Source organism: Glycine soja, chromosome 8 (assembly GCF_004193775.1).
Source record: "Glycine soja cultivar W05 chromosome 8, ASM419377v2, whole genome shotgun sequence".
NCBI classification, from domain to species: domain Eukaryota; kingdom Viridiplantae; phylum Streptophyta; class Magnoliopsida; order Fabales; family Fabaceae; genus Glycine; species Glycine soja.
The window spans coordinates 39311239-39337233 of record NC_041009.1 but is presented as its reverse complement, the minus strand read 5'-3'; the positions used below and the strand labels follow the sequence as shown (position 1 = coordinate 39337233).

Below are 25995 nucleotides of genomic sequence, written 5' to 3'. Positions count from 1 at the left end.
CGTACATAAATATTTTATATTATCAATTTGTCTTTTATGTTTGCCTATGGGAACTGCCTTCTTTTGTACGATGACGTAATTTTACTTTGCAATTCTAATTTTGTAGTATATAAGAAGGTTCACTATTCCAAAGCCCTAGAAATCCTTTTGAACTAAAAAAATATATCCACAATTTAAACATCACTTATTTGAAGTTGTAGTTAAAAACATGTTGAAATCTCGCATTCATATATCAGGACTTGCTTGATGTACGTTGAGAAATAAAACAAGCAGAATAACATGATTCAAGAAGTTAGTCACAATACAATTTTTTTGTATATTATTTTATGGTTGATGTATAATAAGCAAATTTGGAAGTATACAGCAAGGGATTGTTGTCGGTATCAACCCAATGACTTGTTAATTGTTCTTTTTTTATCATATTAACAATTATTTTTTTAAAAGCATTGTCAATGAAATAAGTTTTTTTTTTTTTCTTTAAATGAAAAATATTAAGACTTTTGTCAAATATATATTGGGTTTTTGCAAATTAAGATTGCAATACATTTAAATTAAATCAATTATCGGATTCGACTGCAATTTTTGAAATTCAACCTACATAAAATAGAAAAAAAATAAAAATTCAATGTGTGCGTGCATGTTCATTTAGATACCAAAATATCATGTAACAATACAATATTGAAACTCTTACGCATTTCAAGTAATGTAATGTCCTTTTCTTTTCACTTTTCATTTTACCCAGAGAGAATAATTATCTTCAATAACCAAATTAATGTCGTCAGAAGAACTGATATGAACTCACCTTTCACTGACTGAAATGATTCATGCTTAGAAGGCGTTCCATGATTAGATCCCATTTGTGAAGCACTTTTTTTTTACCAGCACACAGGATTCAGGGACATATGTATGCACCGAGCACCCCCAGTATTTTATTAGTTCAGTAATCAAATAAGAGGCCCTCAATGTTCTACAGCATGCGCCATTCCAAAATGTTTAAATCTAAATACCAAATTTTATCACCAAAACAAAATGTGTAGAATGATCACATCTCAGTTTACAACAATCAAATCTTGAAGAATGAAAGCATCGAGAGTGTCACTCCACAGAAATTGCCTCAAGCAACTTCTGGGTGCCTTCACTCACCTCCACATTCTCCATCTTCAATCGCCGTTGCATAGCCGAACTGATCCTACCAGCAGCTGCATAAGTTCTGATCAAGGATTCAAACACCTCCACCCCTGGAGATTCCACAGATTTCTTCAAGATCTCTAGAAATTCTTCTGCACCATCAACATCCTTCTCTTGCTCAAAATGCCTCATCATGATACTGATGATCCTTGACGATGGAACCCACTTCTCACCATTCCCTCTACCCATTGATATTGCTTCGTTTAGATAATCCACTGCCAACTTAAAGTCTCCTTTCAGCAAATAGTAATCCATAAAGATTTCCAAGGTTTTGGCATTAGGCTTGGCACCCCTCCTCCGAGCGCGCTCCTTGAGCTCTTCAGCCTTCTCCAGCATATCTAATTTTACATATGCCCGTATCAAAACATTCGCAACTCGAATATCATAAGTGGGGCAGCCACATTCCCACTCCCGGAAACATTTTTCTGCTCCTGGGAGATCTTTCAAGTTAACTAACACCTGAATCATGTTCAGGTAGCTTATGTTTGCAGTTTTAGGAAATGCCAGCCTAAGTGAACGCCACACCCTATAAACCTCGTATAAGTTACCCGTTCGCCCATACAATGTAATTAGAAACTGGTAAGCAGTAAGATCTTTGAAAGCATTTCTCTTCTCCAATTCCTTGAGCGCCACTTCTGCCTTGTCAAACAAGCCAGCATCAACAAAAATAGATGCTAAGTTGCTATATGTAGTCCAATCTCCAGTGACTTGACCACCCCTCTTCATCTCATCATGGACCCTTTCAACACCAGAGATATCATTAACAGCAGCAAGAGCTCTCATCCAGACATTGTATGTATATGAATCCAGCATGACATTACTAGCCTTCATTTCTTGGATGAGGGATGGAATCTTTTCAGGTTGCCCTACTTTTGTATAAAGCGTCATAAGACTGTTGTATGGCATGGAACTTAAAGGAAGGCTAAGCTCCTTCATCTTTTCCATAAGACCTTCCGACTTTTCAGTCATTAATTCCTTGCAGTAACAATTCAGAAGGGCACCATAACAAAGATGATTCTTAGAAGGTTCTGGGAGACTAACAAAATAATTTTCAGCAGCAGTAATTCCTCGAGCCTTTGCAAGAAGGTCAAGATGTATCGCATGGTCACTGACGGTCTTGATCATGTTCCTCTTAGCCATGGTTTCTGATAGCTGTAACATAAAAAAAGAACATTTCTCCATGAATACAAGTTATGAAAACTATAGCCTGCTAACACAATATCTCTAGATTTAGTGCTTGCATAGTTTTGTAATCGACTTGATACAATACATCATAGAATGTAAATCACACAAGACAATTCATTATTAAAATTTGAAAGAATTGATACAAAGAGAAACATTAATTTCTTTTCTTTAAAAAAAAAAAATTGGATACTCTCATTTTCTTTAAAAATAAGATGCAAATTTTCCTAGTTTTTTATGCATCAGTATTGTGAATAAGAGTGTGTTTGGACTGAACACCAATCCATCCCTCCCCTTCCCTCTACATTTGCTGCTTTGGAAAGTGGGGTTTTACATTTACAAGGCTCCAAATGAGTTTACACACACCCTTAGTAGCCAGAAAATGCTATCAATAATTCACTACTACCCCTTTAATAGCCTTTGGTTCATCCACATCCATAAACCATAACAAGTGTTAATTCAAAATCCTAGGCTTAATAATAATTTGAAGAGCAACAATAATAATAATTCCTACTACATTGCAAACCAGATCCTAAGTCATACATTAGGAAATAAAAAAAGATTAAATGTTTGTATTCCATTCAAATAGCACAATGTTAGCTTTTCCCTCAAAATATAATTATCTTTTTTCCAGTTTTATATTTATGGAAATGTGTTATGAGTAATTCCCAAGGTTTCAAATTGTGCTTGTGGTTTCATCCATAATCCTAGATCTTGCCAGAAATTGCAGTCAAATGCAGCCAATGCGGCCACAATTGCGCAGATGGCGATGCAGTCGCGAAACCTAGTAACAGCCGAAACCACAATCACGGACCATTTTTTAAAACCTTGGTGATCCCCATTTTCATAAATCAGACAATACTTTGTGAAGGACAGAGACTACACCCAGTAAATTTTCACAACACCAAGGCATTAGAAAGAGACAATTTCAGTATTTATTTATACGAACCAGAAACATATTTAACCCAAAAAAAAACAGTTTAATAGGAAAAACAAATAAAAGTTAAAATGAGTAAAAACTTCTAAACAGTGAAATGTGAACAGAAGGTAGAAATGATGTGTGTGACCTTAAGAGCGGGTTGATAGAGCTTGCGATCGCGAAGCTTCTTGAGCGTGTCGCCTACCTCCCATTTGTAAACGCGCTTTCGGCTCTTGACGAAGTTGTTGAGGCTCTGGCGAACGATGAGCTGGGAGCTTCCATCTTTGAAGAGCTTCATGTAAAGCGCTTCTTCCAAGTACTTCTTCGACCGCTTCACCACGCTCTTGCTGCGCCCGTAAAGTTGCATAATCGACATTTTTTTTCCTCAGATTCGTGTTACTCACCAAGATGGGAAGCGTTCAAGGTCGGAGAAACCAAAACCAAAACCCTAACAGCTCCAGGCATGATGAACAAGAAGAATAGATTGGGCTCGCGGGCTCAAAATTGGTGGGCTCTACTTATTGGCTTCATAATCTCGTCTCAATAATTTTAACTACTTTAAAAACTAAAAGTGTGAATACACACCTAATTTGGTTCCCAAAGAATATCACATTACTCGCTTATTTTTTTTTTTTACCAAATAGTATCACAAGATTACAAATGTAAGATGATAAACCATCAATCTGATCCATCTCCTAAATAGTTCCTAAAGTAATGAAACTATATAAATTAAATTTCTTAAATATTAAATATCTATCAATTTAATCTCTAAATTGATAATATTTTACTATTGTTTGAAGACCATTTTGAAAACAAAAATTCAACAGTTACAGGACTATTTACCATAATTTTTTGTGCTAAGTAATTATTTATCTAGTTTTGTTTTGTTTTTACTTTAGAAACTATATAAGAGAAAGTGAGAGAAATAATCAGGAAAAAAAAGTGAGGGAAATACTTTAAAGACATAATCCTGTACTTGTTACACATTTAATAACTAAATTAAAATTTTTGTTCTTTCAAGAATTAAAATTGTAACTGATTTACATATTTAAGGACTAATGATTATTTACCCGATTTAAAATATTTCTACCTATTTACCAACGCATTGAGTAAATCCATATCCAGTGACCAGTACGCTATAAAAATGTCACGAGAGCTATTGCTACGAGTGAGTTTAGGCACCCAATCTAAAGGTTACATGGCATCAATTTCGACAAATTTTTATACAAATACTTATATAAAATAAATAGAGCAAAAGAATCAAATTGTATCATTTTGTGTTTTGTAACTGCATTAGTTTTTACATTTTCTAGATCAAACGTGAATTGTTGGATTAAGAATCGATTCATTAACCAGAAATATATAATCATTTAAGTGTAATACATAATCTTTTGATAAATTGTGTTCTTAATCTGAAAGAAAAAAAATCAAACATCGGGTTGGCTTCAACGAAACAAGTTCAAACTCCAATTGAAAATCTTTTCTTCAGTGAGAGAAACAGAACTCCACTTTCTCCCAAACATGGTACTTTTGTTAGGAGATCAAAATCACAATCTTTCCCCTCTTCCCTTCTCCGTTAACAATTCAACTGACCTTATTTCTCCCTATATGCAGCTCATGTATCCAGGTATGGAACCCCACAAACACTATAGAATTACCATCTCAACTCTCATGTTACACTGCAATCTTATACACCCAAAAGACAGAACACAACCGCGCTTTTCTGCAATATATCTGTAAAACTGTGAATAGATATTTGAAAAATACATGTATATTTTATCGTGCATACATGGTTGAGGGACAATTATTTCCCTATCTATAATTGATCAGACTACAATTTGACCAATTATACAAAACCCTAGAATTCTCTGTAAAATGAAGATCAGACTACAATTTGAAGACGATAGAAAAAGATGGACAGATTGTGATTACAAAAAAGGCCTGAGAATGAAGAGGAAGAACCAATCATTTTTCCTATCAAAACAGATTTGACCAAAGGGACTTGCAAGAGTTTCTAGCTTAGATTTAGCTGACAACTTTCTAGACAATGAGTAACTTATAATTTGATGCGGTCAGCCAAAAATCGATTAAAGACTCCCTCTTCCATCCACGATCGTTAAATGAGACAATTATTTTGTGAATACCAACCAAAGACACAAATCTCAAATGAGCCTCAGTTCATACTCTCCAGCCATTGTTATGTATCTCACCCATGGAAGAGCCTGATAACCACTTTTCTCAATAATCTTCAAATATCTTACCTACAAATCAAAAACATTTACATGGTTGATTAGCACCTTGATTAATTAATAAAAACCTCATTTAACTGAACTAAAACATCACAGTATATGGTAAACTTAACAATAATTTCAACATTATATCATGTGGATGTTGATGTTTCATTCAGATTACCTAGTCACGCAATTCATATTACTACTACACAAAACTATTAACCATAGAAAAGTTATAAAATTATGTATATTAGTTTCTCATCCATTTATGATGTCAAGTTCTTTCTTCTCATTAGTAATTAGTAATTATTTTACAATTTAATATCTATAAACACTCTTTGTGAACTGAATATCAATTCGCCCATGAAAACAAATGAATTTCAAAAGATTCATCGAGTTCACTAATTACTTCATGCCTCAATAAATAATAAAACTGACAAGTGAGACACCAAGGCAACAAGCAAGTAAAGACACCTCTCTTGTTTGAAGTGTTACAGTGTTGAACATGCTTCTGACACTGACACCTGTCTTATACAGGTCAGACATTCCTCATTAAGTGTTCAATTAAAAAAAAGTCTATTGTCAGCTTGAACACTTGTGCCATACCCCTATGAAATATGAATGAACATGCACTCTAGTGTTATAAAAAAATATATATTCATTTGTTGGAATTTTTTGTAAAGAAACCAAGTACTTTATTGTAAAACAATTCTTCTTAATATTTATTGGTGATGCTCACTAGCATAGGAAAAAGATGAACTTGATGATATGAAAATATTGATTATTAATAAGATCATATGTTATGTTCATATTCATTTCATTTTAGTTTTTTTTGTCTCTCCTATATATAGAGAGGTGTTCTAGTATCCTATATTTTTTATATTAGCCGTGTTGAATTATCCATGTCCTTGTTGTATCTGGTACAGTATTAGAGTCTTTGCTTCAGGATAGGAGATATATAATACTGGAAATATTCATCTTTTAATCAGATAGCGATGCATAGAGGCATAACAATATTCAGAATATAAGAAAAATATTGTATATGTAGCAATACCTGTATCCCAGACACAGTAAAATATGGTATCTCAAATTTTACACGTATAGGAGCTTTTCTCTCAGGAGTTGCTTCCTCATCTACTATACTGGGAAGATGAAACTCTGCCCTTAACATGTACTCCTGAAGTATCAAATAAGACAACCAAATCCATCAATCAATCAAACTATAGCATCAATATCGGTGTACAATGCACTTTCCTAGTGAATTAATACCTTTCCTCCAGGAAATGATCTTATTTTCCAGATTAATGCATCTTTTTCAGGTGCATATGATGCAGATCCCATTGAAGTCCGAACATTTGGATTGGTTGCATCAGCAGGAACAGGCAACTCAATCTCAACATTTGTGGCAGTACTGTAAAATAAATTCTCTTGAGTAGTTTGGAGAAGTAAATACATATAGAGTGGTCTAAAATTTAAAGCAGACCACTAGTCAGTACATAAATTTAAGGTAAGCAGTTCTCTCCCAGGAACAGATTTAAAGGGGAAAAGGAAAAATATCAGCACCTGCGTTCCTTAAATTGACTCCTAGCTTTTACCATAATCTCGATCCGGCTTTTTGAATGTTTTTCAACTTGTGCTTCCACCCAAACTAAAGGCTTAACCTGGAAACAAAGATCAAAGAATCGACAGACATGGAATAGTTATTTTTTAGTATGAGTGTAATTATGTAATTATTATGTCACCACTCAAACAAATATATTTCATATACAGAGAAGATGTACCTGTGTACTGAGCCTATATGTCATTAAATCAAATGATCCATCAGGAGGGATAAATGAAATCGTTCGATCATTCTCAAATCGGGCCAAACGCACACACCTTTGTCAAGTTCCAGCACATAATTTGAGAATTAGTCAAGAATCAAGCATAAATTTAAATTTGTAGAAAGTATATATTTAAATTTGCACAAATAATTATCAATCAGTGAATACAAGGAAGAGAATCAAGCATACATACTGATGAAATTTGATGTCTTCCAAGTCAATTGATTTTCCCTTGGTTGTTCTACCTTGTGCCTCTAATAATACTCTATCATTTAATCCAAGTTTACACTCAGGCATACCACTGCAACACTCAAGCACAGAATTTGATTAGATTAATATATATTTCAAAATGAACGTACAGAGTTCCTAAATCCAAACCACTATCAACTGTAAAAGTAGAATCTAAAATGAGCCAAGTAGTTGAACTTATCTGCAATATAACTATTCTCTAATCATGTATCGTTTAGCACCAGCTCCTAAAATTTTTAACAGTAGTGAATATGAACAAATCAATCTGAGCATGTCTAATCAGTAACAGAAAACAAAATACTTCAAAATCCTATTTTCATTAGCATTTCTCAAATTTTAGCTGGACAAAATACAACAACAGTTTCAGAAATATTGGACACACACACACACACACAAGTAGATATAAATAGACCCAAAATAGTAACCAGAAAGCCAAGAGCAGCTGGTACTAGCCCATAAACCAACATGTCACATAGGAGCAATCAATTTATATAATCTAGCTGTAAGATTACTTGAAACTGAACTGTTTTTCAGAAATGGAATGAGTCGTATTGAAATCTCAGAGCAACCGAATATAATAACAATAGAATTACTGGAATGGAAATTACAACTTGAATTAATCATTTGTATTGCTGAAATGAACTAGCACAATTACCGTGCCCATCAAATAGGGAAAGGAATAGTAGGAAACTACGAGAGAAGAGAATCAGAACCAATAGGAAGAAAGAACATCCAGATTCATCACACCCTCATACTGGCAATAGCACCACTAAAATCTCCTCCCTGAATGCATATGCATGTGGCCAGTCCAATTTCTTTAAACTCTCAGCCAATGGGAAAATTGCAGCACCAATAGTCTATGTGAATGTTCATATATTAATGGATTATTATGAAGCTGAACTTACAGCCCTTAAGAAGAAGCTAGGAGGTCTATTTGAAACTAAGGATTTGGATCCACTGGAACATTTTGAGGAAATAATTTGCTAGATTTAAAGGAGCTATATTCATAAACCAGAAAAATATGTTCTAGACAAATGGATAATGGGTTAAGGTGTAAAGCAGTAGAAACTCCTACTTGAAACGGAGACAAGAATGAAGGAACAAATAATGGACTGAAAATTTGCTTAGGAAAGAGAGTCTCTTGACCCTTTCATATATATAGAAACTCTATGCAAGAGGTTTCCTATAAATAGGGAAAATTAGAAAAGGATAATCGAAAAGAGAAAGAAAGAGAGAATTTGTGAGATTTATGAATTCTGATATTATTCCCAACTGTTTTCAGTTACTTTGTAGTTTATATAGAGCTGTGAGACTGGCAGAGCAAGTGACAAACTTCTATAGGAAGATTCTAAGGCTTGCACAGAAAGCTTCTAGTTGGTTATGTGCCAGCTGTCAAGGACAGCTGGATAACTAACTTACATATTCTGAACCGAGTACAATAGTACAATACTCACATAACCCCCCCCCCCCCCCAAACTTAAGGTGGGTGAGCTTCAGAGAGCTCAAACACCTTGAGTTTGTCCCTGATAAACTGAAATCTGGTGGATGAGGGGGGCTTTGTGAGAAGATCCGCCCACTGATCCTGAGCAGGTATGTGAACTACAGCAAGCTTGTTGCTGAGAACCTTCTCTCTGACAAAAAAGAGATCAATCTCCATATGTTTGGTCCGGGCATGAAGAACAGGATTATGTGCTAGTGCAACAGCTCTTTGATTATCACAGAGAGAGAGGTTTGGAAGAGGGCATGCCAAGTTCTTGAAGTAAGGTTTGAAGCCACAGAATGTCAGCTTAAGTCTGAGCTAAACTTTTGTACTCTGCCTTGGTGCTAGAGCAAGCTACCACTTGTTGTTTTCGTGACCACCAGGAGATCAGATTTGGACCTAAGAAGATGGCTGCACCTGAGGTGGATCTTCGGTCATCAGGGTCAGCTGCCCAGTCAGCATCGCAGTAAGCCTGCAGACTGAGAAGCTGAGGAAGAGAGGCTGGTCCAAATCTGAATCCAAAGTGCAGAGTACCTTTCAGATATCTGAGGATTTGCTTTACCACAGTCCAGTGAGATTCCAAGGGCTTGGACATGAACTGACAGACTTTGTTTGCAGCAAAGCTAATTTCAGGTCTGGTGATAGTGGGATATTGAAGGGCCCCCACCACTGACCTGTACATAGTGGGATCTGAGAGAAGATCATCACCATTTTTAGAGAGCCTCAAGTTAGTCACCATAGGAGAAGAAATGGGTTTTGCCTCAGCCATGTCAGTTTTGTGCAGTAGATCACAAATGTATTTGCTTTGAGTGAGTAACACAGAACCAGTAGGTGTATGGTGAACTTCAATGCCAAGAAAGTAATCTAGTTGACCAAGTTGCTTTAGAGAAAAGTTGGAATTTAGGTGATGAACCAGAGACTGGATGAGATAATTGGAGCGGCCAGTTATGATGATATCATCAACATACACCAAAAGATACACCAAATTTCTGTCCTTTTTGTAGATAAATAGAGAGGGGTCACATTTACTGGTGTGAAAACCATATTGCAGTAAGGTGCTTTGAAGCCTTTCAAACATTACCTGGGGGCCTGTTTGAGCCCATAAAGTGCCTTGTCCAGTTTGCAAACAAGAGATTTATCTTGGGAGTAAAAGCCAGGAGGCTGTTGCATGTAGATGGTTTCTTGAAGGAGCCCAATGAGGAAGGCATTGTAAACATCCAGCTAATGTAGTTTCCAGTGATGACTGAGTGCCAAGGTGAGAATCAGACGAATGGTAGTAGGTTTGACCACTGGAGAAAAGGTTTCATTGAAGTCATACCCCTGTACTTGATGAAAGCCTATAGCCACCAACCTGGCTTTGTACCTGTTAATGGAGCCATCAGGATTCTCCTTGATCCGAAATATCCATTTACAGCCTATGGCTTGACGACCAGGAAGAGGAACCAGGGTACATGTCTTGTTACTAACTAAAGCATCAAACTCAGCTTGCATAGCACTCTGCCAGTTTGGATCTTGAAGGGCATGTTTGGCAGACTTGGGCTCAGTGTGTGAGAGAAATAAAGACGGATGTAGACAAGTTTGCACAATTCCAGACTTGGCTCTTGTTTGCATGGGGTGAGAATTCTGAGGAATGGGATATTGGGAGGCTGACTCAGAGGAAGTTGGACTAGACACAGTGGCAGTGGAAGAGGAATCAATAGGAGAAGAGTAAGTGGGAACTGACTGAGTGTCAGAACCAGAATCAAGAACAGGAGTTTGGGAATTTTGAGGAATAGGAGAAGTGGGAACTGACTGAATGTCAGAACCAGAATCAAGAACATGAGTTTGGGAAGTTTGAGGAGGAGGGGAAGGGGAGTTGGGTACAGTGTTTGGTAAGGGAGTGACAAGTGGAGGACCAACAAGGGGAATGTTTGCTAAAAAGGAGGACAAGGATGTTGGGGTAGAGGAGGATATGGATTTAGAAAACAGATCAGTATATGGAAACCTGGTTTCATTGAACACCACATCCTTGGAGATGAATATTTTGCCAGTAGGAGACAGGCACTTATAGCCTTTATGGTTTGTAGAGTATCCTAGAAAAAGACACTAATAAGACCTAAAATCCAGTTTGTGAGAATGATAGGGCCTGAGAAAAGGAAAAGAGGCACACCCAAAAGCTTTAAGGTGCTGATATGTGGGATTTTGACCAGTTAAGAATGTAAGGAACAGAAAACCGCAAAGAGGCAGTGGGTAGTCTATTTATAAGATGAACAGCTGTGATAAAGGCATGATCCCAAAACTTTAGAGGCATAGACGCATGACTAAGAAGTGCAAGACCTAACTCCACAATGCGATCCTCTCCACTACACCATTTTGGTGATGAGTGTGAGGACAAGCAAGTTGGTGAATAACCCCTAAATCTGTGAGAAATTTGTTGATAGGTCTGAACTCCCCCCCCCCCCCCCCCCCAAAATCAGTTTGCAAGGCTTTAAGAGGGTGATTATATTGCAGCTCAACCACGGTTTTAAACTGTTTGAAGGTGAAAGTGTCAGCTTTAGACGTTAAGGGATATATCCAAGTAAACCTTGAGTGGGCATCAACAAAGTACAAGTAATAGTGAACGCCACCAAAGGAAATCATAGGGGAAGGTCCCCACAAATCGCTGTAAACAAGTTCCAAAGGCTTATTATACGTGGCGTTAGACGAGGGAGCATGCAATCCGTGAGATTTGCCAATAGCACAAGCAGAACAAAAGAAAGTAGCCTCTTTATTTGATGCAGGTATATTACAATTGTTCAATACAAGTTTGAGGGTGTGATCATTTGGATGTCCTAAGCAAACATGCCACAAATTTAGAGCTAGGAGAAACAGCAGTGGTTACACATGAAGTTTGTGAACTAGAATTAGTTACAACTGGTGTTTGTAAACTAGAATTAGAGACTAAACAATGTGCTGGAAAAAACAGCTTGGACTGAGGCTGCAAGTGGAGGCTTGGAAACTAGTATAAGCCATCAGGACCCACTGTGCCTCAAAGAAGAACCTCTTTAGTTGCCTGAGATTTCACAAGACAGAAGTCAGAATGAAACTCAAAGAAAACTGAATTATCCTTGGCAAAACGACTGACACTGATCAGATTTTTGGTGATACAAGGAACATGAAGTAAATTGTGTAGAGACAAAGAGACATTTGACTTAATAGGTGATTGAAAGGAAGATGAACCAGAGGATGAAATGTGCAAACCTTGTCCATTACCAATGTAAATTTAGTCTGGACCTTCAAAAGAGCCAAGTTGGCAAATATTGTTCTGATCAGCTGTTACATGATACGAGGCTCCTGAATCTGGGAACCAAGTACTATTAGTTGTAGGACATGGACCTAGTATTCCAGAGTTGGTAATCATAGCACTGGGCAGATTTTGTGCTTGTTGAGGCTGATATTGCTGAAACTGCTGAGGAAATTGCCCTTGCTTTGGCATTACTCCCCATGAGTTGACAGAGAAGAAATTGTTAGGCTGATAAGCTCCATAATTTTGTGGTACAAAATTCCAATTGCTAGGGTTCGAAGAAGGCTGAAACCCTTGGAAGTAGGGAGGCACTTGAGGTTGATAGTTTTGATCATATCAATGATAGCAGTCGGAGGCAGGATGTCCAAGTTTGTAACAAACTTGACATTGCACATTGGGATAACGACCACTGCGACCGCGGCCCACCACCATTCCAACCGCCGCAACCGTGTCCAGAGCCGTGATACCCAGAATATGAGTAGTAGTTCGAATTCACATTTTCAGATGCAACATTCACCTGAGCAGAAGACGACTGTTGCTGTTGCGAGTTCAAGGAGGGAATTTCTGTGAGATTGAGTGAAGCGGTTTCAGAGGCAAGCTTCTTCTGCGATTTTTCCAGTCGCATCTCATGAGCAAGAAGAAGATCTTCTTCTTCCTCAATTTGCATCAGTTGAAATTTGTTCTCAATAACGGAAATCACAGAATTGTAGTCAGAAGGCAAACCTTCGAGGATGACATCAACATGTTGCTCTGGTGTAATTGGATCTCTGATAGAAGCTAGCGCATCAGCTAGGGCTTTGATGCGCAAGAGGAATTATGAAACAGTTTTGCTATCAAGAGTAGTGGACCACAATTCTGCATGAAGTTAATGAGCTCTTGCTTGAGTTAGCTTCTGAAAGTGATCATGAATCTTTTCCCAGACTTGAAAGGAGTGAACAGATCCTAGAATACACGATAGAATCGAGCTGGAGAGAATTGATTGTAGCCATGTCAGGAGCATCTGGTCTTGTATTTCCCACGCAGTGTACACCGGATTCACAGTGCCAAAGTTCTGATCAGCTTCATTTGCATACCGAAGAGGAATCGTACACACCAAGTAACGGTGTAGTTGATGCGCTTTGATCACTGGTTCTACTTGTTGCTTTCACAGCAAGAAGTTCAAATCAGTGAGCTTCTCAGAAATCAAGTGCGAGAACGCTGACGATGAAGAGAAAGGAGTAGCAGAAGGAGGAGGAGGAGATTCTGCCATCGAAGGATCTTTTTGGCTCTGGATACCAAATTAGAAAAGGATAATCAAAAAGAGAAAGAAAGAGAGAGAGAGAATTTGTGAGATTTATGAATTCTGATATTATTCCCAACTGTTTTCAGTTACACTGTAGTTTATATAGAGCTGTGAGACTTGCAGAGCAAGTTACACAAACTTCTAGAGGAAGATTCTAAGACTTTCACAGCAAGCTTCTAGTTAGTTATGTGCCAGCTGTCAAGGACAGCTGGATAACTAACTTACAAAGAACTAAAAACACATCAAATCTTGCAAAGAGATAACATATCAGATCTTAGTATAAATGGAAAAATGCAGCCGACAGGAACCAAACAGAATCAGAGAATTCGATAACAAATGTAGAAATAAGATCAAATACACCAGACACATGTCCACACATCTGGAGTTGACACAACACATAAAATGGGGAGGCAGTTGGAGATTGACACAAACTGAGAAATTATGAAAGAAGAGATCACATAAGAGGTAATGGGGAATAACTTCTCTGAAGAAGTTCAACGGAACTTGAAGGATGTCAAAAAAGATAGTCAAAAGTTTGCCAGAAGTTGCTGGAAAAGTAACAGAGTTGAAGCTTGCGTGAAATATTGTCAGAAAAAAATTCTGGAAGTTTGGCAAAAAGTTCACTGGCAGTGACAACTTGCTAAAAGAAATTGCCATAAAAGTCACTGGAGAGTTTGCCAGTGGTGACAACTTGCTTGAAGAGATTGCCATAAAAGCTACCAGAAAGCTTGCCACTGGAAACTTCAGCACCATTGAATCTTCTTTCAAACCAATAGTCTTCCCTGCTTACATGTTGGTTCATATGTGTGGTTTTTTAAGGGAGTTCCTTTGTGAGATATTCAGAGTGCTCTTTTTAATTCATTTATTTTTTTCCATTTTTGACTGGTTGAAGGAATTCCTGATCCTCCTATGCTGCATTCTTCTTCAATTTTCACTCTTCATAAAATATGTCCCCCAGATATGTTCTCAGAGAAAGTATAAAAGCAAACCTCAGATATGTTCTCATCTTCAATGCCCCAACAACATCAGACCTAATTATTTGTCCATTGCTATTGACAAGTATGTTAACACTCTCCACCACATCCAAGAAAACCTGAAAAGGGAAAAAGAAGAGAAGAATATTAATTGGTAGCTTAGACCATGAAACTATAAGTCAAGATGATATTCTAATGCCCACCTCATTTTTCTTGTAGTTTATCCCTTCACTGCGCCAGGATACAGCATTTGTCACAGCCATGGGAGGTCTCTGTGTAACTTCCATTCTATAGGCATCCGTCTTGATAAACTCACTAAGAATCTTTGCCTCAGTGTATTGCGGGTAGCCAAAGTCCATTATTTCATCAAGTAATTCATACTGCCAAGGACATATCTAATCAGCATTTTACCTAGTACAATCAATTCAACTCATAAAGAAATTGTGTTCAAAGGCACACTAGTATTTTACCACAACAACAAAGTTATCCCTAAGAGACTCCTCTTCCAATTCTTCAAAATAATGCTTAAACACCTGCCTCAAAGACACGAAAACCATTCCAAGCAATCGTTATTGCGCCAAAAGTTTTTCAATTTGAAACCATAACTACCAATAACGCTTACGTCAACGATACGGTGTAGGAAGAAAAGGAGGCTAGCAGCATTGCAGTTTTGTCTGGTAGCCATCATGAGGAAAACATTGCTATGCTGTATAAACAAGTAGGTCACACCATTATCATACACAACCGGATCTTGAGACTGCGGATCCCCCTGCAACAATTTCAAAACAAACTTCACTATACAACAATCCATATTCTCAATCCTAATTGCACCACTGTTAACATAAACATCAATAATGCATAAAAAAAACAGCAGAAACAAATTGTTCAAAACAGCACCGGAAACAAAGTGCACACAATTGGAGCTGCAGAAGCATAGATAAATGAATAATCATATAATGGTAGAAAGAAGGAATGAACCTCTTTTTCGATGAGTTTGGTGAAGAAGCGTTCAGCTTCGACGGCGGTGACGTCACCGCGGTAGTCGCGCCAGATGAGGACGCGGCCTTTGATGTCAAGGAGGAACAGAGCAGAGGCTGCCCCAGCCATTGGATTGGATCGGATCGGATCGGAATCAGAAACAGATCGGGATCGGATCAGCGTTGTTGGCGAAGAGGGAGAAACGCTAGGGTTCAGGGAGCCATGTTTGAAGCCAAACCATGGCTAGGTGGGTCATTGGGTTTCGGTTACTGCACTTAGGAGGAATTTTGGAGCTTCGGATTTTGTTTTGTCTATCTATCGTTGGAAACGTATGTTGGAGGATTCGATTCGGTCTGCGGGGTTGAAACTCCGGAGCGCGAGTGCGAGGTGTGTGACCATACGACGACGTACCAGCAATAATCAATAAAATAAAGGCTAAATTATTAATTTTGTTTCGTCTATTTATTTAATTTAATTTAATTCAATTCTCTTTTTTTTAATAAGAGATCTAATTTATTCTCTTATTCTTAAAAAATATTTCAATGTTTCCCTTCTCATACCCAATTTAGTCCCTTATTATTTAAAAATATCATAAATTAGTCCCTTTTTTTTAAAAAATGTTTCAGTGTGTCAATCTCATTATTTTTTTTTTAAAATAAAAACAAGAAACTATACTAGATAAATATCCAACCAATCAAGAGGATGGATATTTGGAAATCCTATACACCACAATTATCATATGAACTCCATATTCAATCACTTGAGTACCATTTTGGTTAAAGCAAAAACATCTAGTATAAAAAAAGGCATCCTAATAAAGATTAAAGAGGTGATTAAACACTATAATCTCGCTTAAAACAAGATTACCTAAAATGGTAATCATGCACAAAATCTTACAAGATCAAGACCCATTAAAGTTAGTATAAATAGATATGAGAATCTCAAGGTAAGAACATTATCCATTCATTTATTACTCATATTTATTTCTTTGAGTTGAAGTCTTATTCAAGCGCTAAAATGTCTCTTGTAGATTCTCTTACTTCCAAGGCCTTCAGCTTTGTAGATTCATTGGGGCAAAGTGGTGTGGCGAATCTTTACCATTTCCAATTAATCAAGGGTCATGTTTGGCTGAGGCAAAAGCTTATCTTTGCAATTCCTCATTGTTTTATGACCCAAATTTGTTCTTGTAGCATCCAAATTTATACAAAACATTTTAAAAAAACTCTTTTATTTTTTAAAACCAATTTATACAATTTATTGACAAAAACCACAATTATCAACAAAAATCTTAAATAAAAGATAAAATAATTGTCTTGGGGTTTCATGGTCTATAATTTTTTATAAAAATATATAAAAGATCATAAGCGGAAAGTAAACTCAATCTCATGGACCACACATTACACAAGAATCACTAAGGGATTAGAACATACATTTGTAACATACTTTCAAAGAATAGGTTGCTCTTGATCACCAAGCAATCGAAAGTATGATGTCTCTACTTAGTCCATGTGAAAAATGATCGGGGTAGGATGCTAGCCGAGGATAGATGCGTAGGAATTTGCTGTGACACACTTTTTCTCTCAATAGTGAATAAGGAATTTCATGTAATGCGTCAGGTTCACCTCTTTCATATATATGAAAGTGATTTTATCCAAATTTAAATTAAATCTTATCTTTATCAACTCTTATTTGATACAAATAGTTATCTTATCAAATCTTATTTTATTTAAATCTATAATCTTATAAGATATATACATACATACATATATATATATATATATATATATATATATATATATATATATCATCAGATTGCATCTTATTTAATTAAATCTTATTTTATTAATTAACTATGAACTAAATTAAATCTCATTTAATTTATTCATTTGCTCCAATTGATTACTCTATGCATGTGACCTATAGGCTCCCACTAGAATGCTATAATATTATCTTATAATATTATAGATAGTTATTGACATCTAGCAATGCACCACTGCAACCTAGCTCATGAGAAAAATCAATGATTCGATTTCAACCTTAAAGCAACCATTTCCACTGTGTAGCCTTTTTCCTTTCGTTCAAATGTCTTAGTTGAACACTAGGCATAAGAGTATCATCCTCGTTAAGCTTGATCATTGATTTCTTGATACCCTAGTGGAGGAGTAAACACAAATGGATCCAATATCTCATATTAGCCCATTTTCGTGTGGCCACGCATATAATGCGTCTCACTTTATCGAGAGGTTCATAGACATAACTCCTATTATGTGTGACACCCTCTACCTCGACATATATATAAATAAGAAAAACATATAAAAATGCGAAATTTAATTTTATTCAAATCACGTAAACAAATTCATGTGGCTAAAAGGGTCTCATTCGCTTCACTATCACCAAATACAACTTATTAAAAACATATTCGGCTCAGAACAAGGTCGTCCAAGTTTACAAAAGAACTCAAGTTAAGCAACACAATAAAATAAAGTAAAATAACATGTTCAGAACATCATGCAATTGAAATAAAACTCATGTCCCAATGTCACATCCTATCAGAGCATTGTGTCCTAGCGCTCTCTAACACGGGGTTCTTTAAAGTCGTCCACCTAACCATCTACTCCTACGAACACAAGGTTTGAGATCATCACAGGATCCAAACACAAACAACACACTTGGAGTGAGTTATCACATTCCTAAACAAGTAGATATAAACAAAAGCACACACACACATATAATATAATATGTATAACAAGCTCAACTTAACACAATTCATATCATTTTACCACTCATTGCATAACATCACTTGTCTTGAGGATTTAATCACAAAAGCACATTCCACACCTTCACATTAATCACATGTTCAAAACAACACATCTCAAACATAACACATCTCACACTCACACAATTCATTACACATCATCACGTAACAAGTGTCAATGATCATTACACAAGCGTTATGCAACAAATATATTAAGACTCAATCCTATATGCAATGTGGTACCATGTCAGTGAAAAATCTCGTTAGGCACCTAGGAGTACATGACAAGACAGATCATACACTCGTAAGTCAGGTCACTCTCACTAGGTAAAATCATAGGGAGACCAAATAGGGTCACATTGTTTTGCGAGAATGCTTCAACCATGTGGGATCGGCACAAGTTTAAAGGAGCACTCAAATCGGGTGTATTTACCCCAAGGCTTAGACTCCGCAGAGTCCATCAAGGTCTCTCCCTCCTGATTCAGGTCCAACCCAAAAAACATTTTAGCACATAGACTCTATCGATGAACTGTACAAACACACGACTCCTCAATTATTCTTAAAATAATTTTAACTCGCCGCACCTCAAAGTGATCAAACTTGTTAGGTTCCCACAATGGATCTCATCACAATAGTCGTCACGCATTAACTTGTCGCCCTTAAAGGATCTTACAGTCGTGTGATTGTACGATTCATAGCTCACAACTTAATGCATACAATATCTCAATACGCATGTATCTTACAATTCAACATATACTCAATTTATCTAATACACTCAATCTCAATCACAATGCAATAATCTCAAAGCAACATGTTATCACACCTCATGAATTATATACACATCACACAATATTAATATATGTGGCACAAATACAGACTTTACTTATGAACTAGGCAATACACACAACTACTCAATTGTTTTCAAAATCATTTTAACTCATCGCGCCTCAAAGTGATTCAATTCATTGGGTTCCCACAATGGATCTCATCACAATATTCATCGCCCTTAAAGTGTCTTACAATTGTGTGTTTGTACAGTTCATAGCTCACAACTCAATACATACAATATCTCAATACACTTGTATCTCACAATTTATCACATATTCAATTTATCCCTTACACACAATTTCATGATCCCAATATAACAATTTATCACGCTAATCCAATAAATCTTGTCCAAAATACAAACAAATCATACAATAATGTTTCTCACAACACAGGGAGTAAAACCCCTTAAACAATTTCACATAATCATATCAAAATCAAAGGAATCAAAATCATAGGTAAAAAACAAGAAAACACCAAGAACATTTAATATTACCAACCAATTCACATCAGGGCATCAATTGGTTCATCAAACACAACAATCTCATAATTATAATCGTAAAAGAAGAATTAGAATACAATAAATATCCCAAAATAAACCCTGATTTGATCATCTAAGGAGGATCCCTACACAAATTCATTTGAACCCCAATTGTTATAAACTCATCTCGTACCTCTAAGTGGGCTCACATGCATAGTCCGGTAGTGATAGTGGTGTCTCTAGTGGTTCCTTAAGATTTCTTAAGCTTTTCCTCTGGTTGCTTTGTTAGGGTTTCCAAGCATTAGAGAGAAGGAGAAAAGATTGAAGTCTCAATTTTACTGTCTCCGTGAGAGTGGTGTTTCTCTCTATAGATGTTATTTAAAAAATCCCAACGGTGAGAATGTGAGAAAATAAGTTCCTAACCTTGTGTCCCAACTTTAGGATGATCCAACGGTTAATGAGTTCAGAATTATAGTTTTACTGGGACATATTTGAGTGTATGCAAGGAAAAGAGAGGGTTTTGGGAGAGAAAAAAGGGAGAACGAATTTGAGAGAAAGAGATGTGAATCATGCAGGTTTTGATGATGTCAGAAAGAATTTGGTTGATAATGATTATCATCATCAAAAAAAGGGAGAATGTGACTGTATGAATACAGGGTTTTGATGATGTCAAAGTATATTCAAACAAGATTGCTTTAACAAACATTTAAGGTTAAGCAAACAGAGATTGCTTTAAGATTAATTCAAGGTAAAGCAAGCAAGATCAAGAAAAAAGATAAGGCCTTAGATTACTTGTTAAAAGAATCTCACTGGTTGATCAGTTTTTGCCTCAAACAAAGGGTTTCCAACAATTCAAAGGCACTGGTAATCGATTACCAAGCAGTGTAATCGATTACCAAAGACAAGATTTCAAATGAGCTTTTCAAAAGGGTTTTGAAAATTGAATTTTAAATCTTGTAATTGATTACCAGATGTTTATAATCGATTACTAGTAACGACACTTCAGAAAATACTTTGGAAAGTCAGGACCCTTCAAAATATAACTGTGTAATCAATTACCAGAATCTTGTAATCGATTACTAGTGAGAAAATTTCAGAAAAGCTTTTTGAAAAGACACATCTCTTCAAACCATTTTGAAAAGGCACAATGGACCTATATATATGTGTGTCTAACTTCGAAAAGAAAAAGGGAGAGATGTTCTAAGAGAACTTAATTGTCAAATGCTCTCTCAACAACTATTGTACAAACACTTGTAAATCTATTGAGAATTCTTCTAGGATCTTCAATTTGTATCATCTACTCTAAAGGAGAAAAATATTTCTATTCATCTTATAAACTCTGTTGTAATTAAGAGACTGGTTGTCTCTTAGATTGTACGGATATTGAACACAAAGGTGAGAGATCTCAAGGTGCGTTCAAAGTCTATAAAGGATTTACAAAGATAGTGGAAAATCTCAAGTGGGTTGCTTGAGGACTGGACGTAGGCATGGGAAGTGGCCGAACCAGTATAAATTGAGTTTGCATTTCTCTCTTCCCTTATCTTAGATATTATACTGCAGTTTACTTTGTCTTGCGCATTTAAAAGAACATTGTTAAATTGATTGCTTGTTCTTCTTCTGCATTTTGAGCCTATCATATATCATTTAAAAGGGGGTTAAAATTTGTTAGTGGGAAAATTTTGAAACTTAATTCACCCTCTTCTTAAGTTATTGAGGCCACTTGTCCAACAAGTGGTATCAAAGCAGGATTTTTGTCTAAAGTTTAAAAACTTCAAGAATAATTATGGTCTCATCTAACTTTCCATTTCCTAAGGAAAATTCTATTAATAAGCCTCTTGTTTTCAATGGTGAGGGTTATCACTATTGGAAAAATTATATGCAGATCTTTATAGAAGCCATAAATTTAAATATATGGGAAGCCATTGAAATTGTTCCCTTCATTCCTACAATGGTAATGGGAAATGCAACTATAGAAAAACCTAGAGAACAATGGGATGAAGATGAAAGAAGAATGGTTCAATATAATTTAAAAGCCAATAATATAATTACTTCTGCATTGGACATGGATGAGTATTTTAGAGTTTCAAATTGTAAAAATGCAAAAGAAATGTGGGATACATTACAAGTTACACATGAAGGCACAACTAATATTAAGAGATCTAGAATAAACACTCTCACACATGAATATGATTTGTTTAGAATGAATCAAAATGAGACCATACAAGATATGCAAAAGAGATTTACACATATAGTTAATCATCTTGCATCATTGGGAAAAATATTTCCTAATGAAGATCTCATTAACAAAGTGTTGAAATGTTTAAGTAGACAATGACAACCAAAAGTAACAGCAATTGTAGAATCAAAAGATCTCACCAACATGTCTCTTGCCACTCTCTTTGGGAAACTTCAAGAACATGAAATGGAATTTATGAGACTCTATCAACACGAAGAGAATGAAAAAAAGAGGAAAGGAATTGCACTCAAAACTTCATCTTCTTCTATTCATGAGGAAAATATCAAAAAAGACTCAAATGAAAAGAACTTAGAAGAAGATGATGATTTCAATCTCTTTGTGAAGAGATTCAATAAATTTCTGAAAAACAAAGGAAATCAAAAGAGATCAAACTTCAATCCAAAAAGGAAAGGATAAGATTCTTCCTTAGTTCCAAAATGCTATGAATGCGATCAACCTGGGCACTTGAGATTTGATTGTCCTATCTTTAAAAGAAGAATGAGAAAATCCGACAAGAAAAATTTCAAAGAGAAGAAAGCATACATCACTTGGGAAGATAATGATATGGATTCATCAAGTGATTCAGAAAATGAAATCATAAATCTAGGCCTCATGGCCAAAGACTATGAAAGCGAAAAAGAGGTAACGTCTTCTAACTATGACTTATCTATTTCTTTTGATGAACTCTAAGATGCATTCAATGACTTGCATAAAGAATCTGTCAAACTTGCCAAATTAGTTTCATATTCTAAGAAAACTATTTTAAGTTTAGAAAAGGAAATTTTGAAATTAAATGTAGAGTTAGAAAATCATAAATTTGAAGTTAAAGTTTTAAAATCAGTAGATAAAAATCAATCTTCTACAAAATGCTTAATACAAGAAAACAATAAAGCATCTCATTCATGTGAATGTTGTGATAAATTCAAAGAGGAAATTGTAGATTTAAAAATTGCTCTTGCCAAATTTACTCTTGGTAAAAATAATTTAGATATTATATTAGGCAAACAAAGATGTGTTTTTGATAAGGCTAGATTAGGACATAATCCTGAAAATCAACAAAAGATGTATAAAAATTTATTTGCCTCCACTCAAAAGAATAGTTCTCCCTTCTTAAAATGTTTTTACTGTGGTAAGAAAGGTCATAGTGCATCAACATGTTATATTAGAAAGAATGGTAGTAGCATTGGAAAAATGGTATGGGTTCCAAAAGGATCCTTACTCAAAACTAACATTCAAAGACCTAAGAAAATTTGGGTACCAAAATCAAAATATGATTATATGAATTATGGACTCCTTGAAGCAAAGTTGGTACATTGATAGTGGTTGCTCGAAACACATGACGGGATATGCATCAAAGCTTATTCATATTTCTCCCAAAAATAGTGAACATGTGACCTATGGAGACAACAACAAAGGTAAAATTGTTGGAGTTGGAAAAATAGGTAAGAAATCCTCTACCTCCATAGAAAATGTTTTACTTATTGATGGTCCTAAGCATAATTTATTAAATATTCATCAATTATGTGATAAAGGTATTTTGGTATCATTTGATTCTCATATTTGCTTTTGATGAGACTAAATCTATTAGGCCACTTGTCCAACAAGAGAGAGCATAGAGACGTAGTAAAAACTGACTTAATTGTCTTTATTTATAGTTAGGATACTCTCAACCTATTATTTACTCTATTTTTATTTATTTTATTATTTTATACAAATGAACTCTATTTTACTCCCTATCAAATGAATAAATAAAATATCATTTTTATTTTTTAAGAACATATATTTATTTTATTTACCGTAAAACCATTATTTTAATTAATAAAATTATTTCTCCTTATTTATTTAATTACAAAAACTTCATTATTTTCCTAAAACTCAATTTATTTTTAAATAAAATCCTTTTTAATTTATTTTACGAAAAATAGGGTGTTACACTGTGTACGAGGGGCGAATCCTATCTACATCTCTCACATCCATCAGCATGATTCATTACAGGCCCAGTTACTAACTTTATGATCACCCTGTTACGGATAACGTTTGATAGCATTAAAGCCTACAACTCCCACATGTAGGAATCATAGTGACTGCAAGTCGAAGGACAATTATCACCTTATGGTAATCATGAGAAGCACTTATGACACTTACATAACTGAAGCCTTCTCATAATAGGTCTATCCAGTATAAATATTACTCCTAATATTTATACATATGTGTCGACTAGATATCTCATATCTATGGCCTATGAGATTTTGTCATCATTCTACTCACGCAATAGCCTTGATGCATTATTATCCTCTCAATCAACAATAATACTTGATTACAGATGCTTTTAGAACGTTTCATTGTTCAATGAATCTCATAATCAAATCTCACTTGATCTGTCATTGAACGAATCACTTATTCTAAGGACATTATTATTCTATACAATTAATTAATAACATAATAATTGACATGTCTCATGTATATACAAAAATATATAAACCAAAGTTAGGATACAAATGTAGTATGAAATGGATTAGCCGTTAGGGCTAACTCTAAAAAATTGCTCACAAAATAAGGTGTGAAAAGTAATTACCATGCAACCTACATGGGGGACCATCCATGATAAACCTACATATGAGTTTCAAAACCTTTTCATAGAGCATCAAAACCCTCCAAACTGAAACCCGACCATCATGACACCCACAACAATTATCACAAGTCTAATAACACTAAACACTCAAAATATATGTCATCCCATAAGATTACATGAAGACAAACAGAATATCAAACAATTTTTTTCACATAGATCTATTCATAACCCAACCCAAGAACCAACCAAATCCTACAAACACAATACAAACATTCCACAACAAAACACGACCTGTAGATGTCTTCACGACACCAAAGATATAGCCTTTTGTAGTAACAACAACAAATTGCTCAGCCAAAATGTAGATCTAAGTTTAGTGTTGCAGACACAATCACAAGTGAAACTTCAAAAACTTGGCCTAAATGCAGGACGAAACAAGATCTCAAGCATGAACACCCCTTTTCTTTCACTCGTTCACAAACTGTTAAGAATTTTCCAAAAATGGGTAAAAGAGACATTTCACACTTAAATAAAATATTCATTAAAAGAAAATAAATAAAAAATGGCTACTTGCACAACCTAGTATAACACGTTCTATTGCATAAGGCAATTTGGACCATTTGAGTAAGTGGTCAAATGGTGCTTTGCCTATTTATTAGTCCCTAAAATTGTAATAGACGGTTAAATTGGTACTTAAATTAACTAAAATGGTAAAATGGTCCTTAAAATTGTAAATCATCAATTATTTCACTTATAGACATTGTAATGGCTAGACAAATTTGTTAGATCAAAGCTTGAAGCCCTTAGTTTTTAGTTTTGGTTTGATAATTTTGCAATGTCTAACATGTTTAATAGATGAGGCATTTGCATTGAATGTTTTAGACTAGACATGTGTGTGATATAGTCTTAATCTTTTTCATGCTTAGTGATTGATCAAATATGAAATGGATGAAATATTCTTATTCTCTAAGTTTCTTAAGAACTTACTTCTACTTGAAATTTGGCTAGCAACATCGAATTAATCGATTGCCTCGTTTGGTAATCGAATGCCCAAGCAAATTTCAGAAGAAGGAAGGATCTATAGCTTAGGATAATCAATTATCTCATTTGATAATCGATTATCCGACTTGTGGAAATAAAGAGAAGTTCTTTGTGTGATTCTATAATTGATTATCACACATGATAATCGATTATCTAGTCAGCCCAGAATGAACATACATTCTTAAATTGAAACAATTAATTGATTACCCATTTTGATAATCGATTAACCAGTTTATGGAAATGCATAACAAAGGAAATTTTGACTAATTAATCGATAACGTGGTTTTATAATCAACTAGATTTGTTTTAATTGTCAAAATTTATAAATACCTCTATGTGTTTTCTTTAAGAAAGACTCTTGATTTGTTCAGTTTTAGAAGAAAAACATTTCAAGAGAGTCTTATAAAAGAATAGCACTGCAATTAGTTTGAAGATTGAAGTTGATCAAAGAATCATTCGTTTTAACATCACAAATTAATTATCTTGTGAAGAAATATTGAAGATTAAAAATCTACGC

General features: G+C 35.3%; 2 protein-coding genes across 2 annotated transcripts; both read right to left on the bottom strand.

Moving 5' to 3' along the window:
* Window positions 1–726: 726 nt before the first annotated feature.
* LOC114423119 (pentatricopeptide repeat-containing protein At1g60770-like) lies at window positions 727–3819 on the bottom strand. The gene is made up of 2 exons (XM_028389742.1): window positions 3438–3819; window positions 727–2340 (listed from the first exon to the last, which is right to left on the bottom strand). Exons 1-2 carry the CDS (start codon window positions 3663–3665, stop codon window positions 1096–1098), a joined length of 1473 nt encoding a protein of 490 aa, XP_028245543.1. The 5' UTR covers window positions 3666–3819; the 3' UTR covers window positions 727–1095.
* Window positions 3820–4990: 1171 nt separating this feature from the next.
* On the bottom strand, window positions 4991–15969 carry LOC114423118 (AP-1 complex subunit mu-2). The gene is made up of 11 exons (XM_028389741.1): window positions 15569–15969; window positions 15213–15359; window positions 15061–15123; window positions 14794–14970; window positions 14606–14709; window positions 7537–7644; window positions 7302–7398; window positions 7084–7181; window positions 6790–6931; window positions 6575–6697; window positions 4991–5550 (listed from the first exon to the last, which is right to left on the bottom strand). Exons 1-11 carry the CDS (start codon window positions 15695–15697, stop codon window positions 5452–5454), a joined length of 1287 nt encoding a protein of 428 aa, XP_028245542.1. The 5' UTR covers window positions 15698–15969; the 3' UTR covers window positions 4991–5451.
* Between the last annotated feature and the right edge of the window lie 10026 nt (window positions 15970–25995).

Excerpts from the sequence above, each read along its gene's own strand:
- LOC114423119 (XM_028389742.1), bottom strand. The coding sequence starts at position 3,665 with ATGTCGATTATGCAACTTTACGGGCGCAGCAAGAGCGTGGTGAAGCGG. Across the intron at positions 2,341-3,437 it reads TCTATCAACCCGCTCTTAAG|CTATCAGAAACCATGGCTAA; the intron begins GTCACACACATC and ends TTTATGTTACAG.
- LOC114423118 (XM_028389741.1), bottom strand. The coding sequence starts at position 15,697 with ATGGCTGGGGCAGCCTCTGCTCTGTTCCTCCTTGACATCAAAGGCCGC. Across the intron at positions 15,360-15,568 it reads CCAAACTCATCGAAAAAGAG|GGGGATCCGCAGTCTCAAGA; the intron begins GTTCATTCCTTC and ends AAATTGTTGCAG. Across the intron at positions 6,932-7,083 it reads AGTCAATTTAAGGAACGCAG|TACTGCCACAAATGTTGAGA; the intron begins GTGCTGATATTT and ends TTTATTTTACAG.